This window comes from Aythya ferina, assembly GCF_964211825.1.
Source record: "Aythya ferina genome assembly, chromosome: Z".
NCBI lineage: Eukaryota > Metazoa > Chordata > Aves > Anseriformes > Anatidae > Aythya > Aythya ferina.
The window spans coordinates 45,110,687-45,116,686 of record NC_140299.1 but is presented as its reverse complement, the minus strand read 5'-3'; the positions used below and the strand labels follow the sequence as shown (position 1 = coordinate 45,116,686).

At 32.3% G+C, this 6,000-nt stretch overlaps 1 protein-coding gene across 2 annotated transcripts in view; it reads right to left on the bottom strand.

Annotated features, from left to right (window-relative positions):
- Window positions 1-284: 284 nt before the first annotated feature.
- LRRC2 (leucine rich repeat containing 2) overlaps window positions 285-6,000 on the bottom strand; it is a 74,522-nt gene continuing 68,806 nt past the window's right edge. For both annotated transcript variants that reach the window (XM_084503725.1, XM_084503726.1), the window contains exons 7-9: window positions 3,894-4,049; window positions 2,524-2,660; window positions 285-917 (exon numbers count right to left, since the gene is read on the bottom strand). In XM_084503725.1, the coding sequence (XP_084359851.1) occupies window positions 868-917; window positions 2,524-2,660; window positions 3,894-4,049 (343 nt within the window). In that variant the 3' untranslated portion in view covers window positions 285-867. The remainder of the gene's footprint in view (window positions 918-2,523; window positions 2,661-3,893; window positions 4,050-6,000) is intronic.

Sequence of the window (6,000 nt, the reverse complement as noted above, 5' to 3'; positions counted from 1 at the left end):
GTTCTCTTCTTTCAGAAGATCTAATACTAAAAAAGTTAAAAAGGAAAGAAGACATTGAAAACAGTATTTTTTAAAATAGAAGCCTTGGGGAGAACACCCTTTGTTGCTCTGCTTTTTAAATATGACTGACTCAAGCAGCACACTACTGCACAAAACCAGACATAGCTCAAATGTAATAAAAAAGCAAATACACTCTAAATATAATTTGCCCTAATTGCACTCATAAAAGTTTAGGACTATTTAATTTTTAAGATTTGAGACTAAATTCTCAAAGTCTCAAGTCGTTTTAGATTAAAAAGTATAGATTTATTAGACAAAAAAATATGTAAAACTAGATTTCTGAAACTCTACAGTATATACACTTACATACACTTATATATAAACAGATTATTAAACAGCAAGCAACATAATATTTTATCCAGCTAACTCATTCTTATACATCTTATGCCTAGACCTCACTTAAACATACAATAGATCACGTTCAGTTTCTAAATTAACCCTTCTCTCTTGTAAAATCCAATAATTTTTAGCATGTTTCACTGTTTCAGCTACAACATCCTGGAGGCACCTATGCACAGGTACACTTTATTACTATAAGTATTTACTTTCTTCAGTACTATATTTAGCACCTGTTGCAGTGGACACAAAGAATAAATGTGTTGATTTAAAAGGTGAAACAGCATCTTATGATGGCTCTACCACTCTTTGTTTTATTTGTAGTAACTCGGAGCAACGATAATAACAAATAAAAAAATCCATGATGATTTTGAAGTGCTTCTGGAAGTCTATGATTTCAGGGTTTTCTATTCATGTAGATAAAAATAGAAATATTCTGATATCCACTAGTAATTTAGAGATTTTTGATCTTCAGAGCTGAAGACTGAGTAATACTTTTGTAGTGTAGGAAGGAGCAGAATCTGTGAAAAGAGAAAAAAAGAATAAATCTCAAATTCAGGTATATAATCAATCACAAATAAATTGAACCTTTAGCTAGAAACAGCTAAGTTTGTTTTTGTTTCAAAGTTACTCTACAGGTGATCTTTGTGAAGTTTTCACTTTACATTGAAATTCTCTTAATCCATATTATACAGCAGCTATTCCTTTTCCAGTCAGCTTTTCAGAAGCTGCCATCTGCATAATTTATAGCACAAAAGCTCAGAAACAGGAAATCCAAGTATGAGTCTGAGATCAAACAGGCTTACTAAAACACACAAAGTTTAGTCTGTAAAGGCAGGTAACTATATCTTCAAGCTGCTGTGCTCCAAGCACAGCTGACCTAAACAAGGCCAAATGCAGGTGACAGCTGTTTTCTTAGTGCAGTCTAAGAAAACAGCTGTCACCTGCATTTGGCCTTGTTTAGGTCAGCTGTGCTTGGAGTACAGCAGCTTGAAGATATAGTTACATTACATACCTGTGGACTCCAGTCATGACTCCACATTTCACAGGTATGTAAATAAAACTCTACCGCTACACATTAAATGAGTAACTCTAAGTTAAAGTAATTATCTTAGCATCTCTCCATTTCTTCTATTCATTTTAACCACTGTTGCTACCACTACCAGAATCTGACACTTTCATAGCAGGTTTCACTTTAGAAGTAGGTGGCTTGAATTATCAAGTGTTCAGTTTATGGGCATTAAGGAACAAAAATCAAGTATCAGAACATGAAACGTATTCTTCAGACACACCCTGTGGAATTTCTCTAAGTTTTTATTTTTAATTTAAAAAAAAAAAAAAAAGGAAAAAAAAATCTTACAGTACCACTATATAAATCACTTACATGAAACACAAGGAATGAAAAAAGATATATAAGATTCATTCTAAAACAAAAAAAAAAAAAAAGTCTAATTTCTATACATACATTCTCAAAGAGATTTAAACAGCTTTTGTGGGTATTTTGGCTCACAGGAAATAGTCCCTTTATTTCCTAAAATATATTAGTAAACAAGACTTAACAGACTGTTATTTAATTACAGCAAATAGGATAGCAAAATAAAGTAATAAGCAAACTTTCAGGTTCTGAGTAATAAAGACAAAAGAAGTGGTTTTAGTGCATTAATTTTACAGTGGTAAAAGCAATTAGTACTTACTTATTAGTGGTAAACAATTAGTACTTTGATACAAATTCACAGTTAAAGAATGCTCTATCAAAGTAAAGAGCATTTTATTTATACATTGTGTTCCTTCTTGAAGAGGAAAAGCACCTCTTTAGGTGCTTCAAATCACTGATGATAATCACAGGAGGCGTAAGTAAATCTGGAGAATAATAATCACTGCATATGTTAGCATTGAAATAAACTTAATGCATATACAAACACACCATAAAGTTTTGATACATTTGTTCAATCCCAAATGACAGAAATTTTTAACAGAACACATATCAAAATTTTCTCTTTTAGTCTTATTCAAAACCACAAAAGAAAATTATAGTTTAGAGGAGTATTGCTTGTACTTTTAAAAACTAATCTTCCCAAATATTTATATTCCAAGATAGTAACATGTCTACTGGAAGTCAACACATACCCCTTTCTCTTAGGTCTTCAATGTAGGCTTTCATAAACTCTTTTTCAAATTGCTCCCGTTCACGTTCACTTTCTATAATTTCTTCAGCGTCTTCACATACAATAGTTTCAACTGGGCTGTCCTTGAGACTTATAAATCTAAAGAGAGAATGTAGTGCAAAAATATATGCAGCAGGTTTCTGAATATCACTGGGCAACATGAATGTCATTTTGGAAGTTACTACTACAGCAAAAAGAAAAAACATAAGGAACATTTGGTCTTTTTTTTTTTTTTCCTCTATTAGAGCTTTCTTAAGGACAATCTATAACCTGTCTCAGTCATTAAATACTTCAAACAACACCTTCTGCATATTTCACTTTCCATATGAAAATTATTAGATTTATCTTTTTGTTTTCACCTATTTACCTAAATAATTATTTGCAATGACATGTTTTGTTTTGTTTTGTTTTGTTTTGTTTTGTTTTGTTATTATGGGACTTCTGACAGATGACACTAATTTCAAATCTGTTAATGAACATTATGAACTCCATCCTAACTCACCCAATTGGTGAGCAATTTGAAAATTTTGCTAGTATCACTTAGTTGATATGTTTTAATTTTGTTTTGTTATTTCTCTTTTACAATGGATTATTTGACATACATTAATTTATATTTTCAAATTTCCTAAAGCCACATGTTGTAGGTGAAAAACTAGGTGTCTATATAAACAACTCATATAATGCTCAAAGTAAATGCAAAGTATTAAAAAAAAAAGTCTCCATAAAACACTTTCAAAAGATATTTTTTCAGATTGATGATTGGCTTGTTATTATCTCATAATTTTTTTCTGTTAGTCTCCAATGTTTTCCTAATGAAAGACCTGAACATCACCTGCAGAAATGCAGGAACACAGTAATTACAGACAAAAATACTTTTTAGTCCTGTCCAGGACTAAAGTTTTGCAGCAACAAAATTCTGTTTCATAGCAAAGTGTGTATGAACTACTAAATTTATGTGATACTACTTAAGCTTTTAACTAGCTGTGTTTGTCAGGACACTTTTGATAGTGACACTGCACTTTTCAATTGCCTAACTACTGATTCCATTCTATAAGAAATATTTTTCTCCAGAATTAAGGCTGCTCTTTCCAAGTACACACAGTAGCAGTTTAGACTTACAGATGCACAATGAGAGGCATGGCAGATGAAAATCAGAAACCTGTGGCTCCTCTTTGCAATTCCCAATATCTCTAATGTGTCCTTAAGGGTTCTGATATCAGTTGTAGCAGAATTTGACCACCCGTGGTAGAAACAGATGCTTGCAAAAGTATTCCAAATGCATCTACCTTATTTTCTTAGGAACATATTTAGTTCTCTCTCACTTTTACTTACTTTAAACCTGTGGTTGACTCACAGATGGCTGTGGGTATCTCAACCAGGTCATCACCACTGACAACAAGCAAACTGAGTTTTGGCATATTAACCAGAGCTCGTGGAAGATAAGTCAATTTGTTTTTCTGTAAGAGAAGTGTCTGCAGTTGATCTAACCTATAAAAAATATAAAAGATAAGGATAACATGAAATATTTATTTCAAACAAGAGCATCTATTTAAAATAGTGCAAATTTAATCTTATTTTAAAAAGTAAAAAATAAAAATAACATGCACAAACTTTGGCTTCCCAAAAATTATTCATATCACAAACATTGTCTTCAACTTTAGTGGAAATTTCCAGCCATGCTTCAACATTATAGATATGAATACCATATCTCTCACAAACATGCCCAAGACAAAAGATTACAAAAACTACTGCACTTCCATACAGAAGATGTTGACAGAATATGATATAAAGCCTCACCTTGAGTATCCCAGTTCTAATGAAAAATATGGGTCACCATCTCACACTTTTGCCTATATGCTGGTTTCTACAAATTATATGTCTATGCTAGCCAATATATTTGAATCTATTGTTTTTCACTAAGAATTAGTACTGTGGGGAGAAAAAAAAAAAAGACCAGGTCATGTGTCTCTCTCAAGTTTTCCCACTGAAATCAATTTAATGACAATGTTTTTTGGGGAAGGCTTTCTTTTTCTTTATTTTCCCTGGCTTTTCCTAATGCAAAAGTAATTTGTGGCTCACCATATATTCTGTGGAGTAGACAGAAAACTACAATCATAGCAAACCAATGAAACAAGTTTGTGTCATTTGACTAGAAATTTTTTTCTTAAAAAAAATGTTCCAGGTTATTGCTGGTCAGGCCTGTATAGTTTGTCTGAATTCAGGGGTAGATATTAAGTAGGGCTTCAGTATACTGCCAACTCATCTTTTTTAATCACAGACCACATGGTAATGATTGACATTCTTTGATTATGCAGAATATCAGTCTATATGAGCAGGTGTAGGAATCCTGACATTTTCTAGTCTTTAGGATGCACTTGATCCCAAGAGCTCTCAAAATTCAGAAACTAAAGCCAAATAAAAAACTTACTTTGGGGTGTCTAAACATGATGCTTTAGTATTGAGATTGACAATTCTATTCTAAAGAATGAAAAGGAAAAAAATAAAAGAAAAAAATATCTTAGATAAACAAACATATAGGGGTTACAGGTTATAGGGAAAAATTACTGTTAATATGAATAGGTATCCTTCAACAAAATAAATATATCCTCTTAGAAACTCTTCTGTATTAATGAAATATCTACTCATACTTGTGGAGTAGAGGGTGGGGGAGGGGGAGGAGGGGAAGGGGAGCAGCTTTTCACTGTTGGGATATACTGGGATTTTATATTGGGAATATTTGGATTGGGATATTGGGATTTATACTTATATAAAGACTTCAGCCCTGCTGTCAGAGAAATCTCTGATCCTACAATGTCCCAGAGAAGACTTTTTCCAAAGCATAAAGAAACATGAATGATGAATGAGTTTTCTATGAAGTCTCTTCTTCCCCAGGAATCTCTATTCCCAGATCCATAAACATTTTTTTTTCCTTTTTTAATAAACTTTAATTGATATGTTTTCAGTTAACTTATAGATATGTAGGGTTTTTTTAAATGAAGTTATGACGAGATTTCGGAGTATGTAAATGGGCCCAGGGATAAGAATAGTACTTTATCAGGCTAGTAAGTCCCATTAAAGGATTTGGAAGGACTTTTTTTTTAAAAAAAAAAAAAAAAAAAAAAAAAAAAAACAGTTTGGAGAGGTAGGAGAAGAGCATGCATATATGATTCTGAGTAAGATCTATGTCAGGAGCTGTTGATCACATTTATTTTAATCTTAGCAAGATATTTCTGCTTTGTTGCCAAAGTTCCTCAGGTCCTTTAAGTTAAATATGCTTTAGTTCATTTTTCCATCCATCCAATCTAACCTTCTAGGTCACTCAAGAGATAGTGCTGACAACTCCTTATTGTAATTCTCCTTTGCTGAAGGTCACAAGTATGGCCCATGAACTTCCAAATAACATTGTCTGAATATGATGACAAATTATCAAAACTACAGC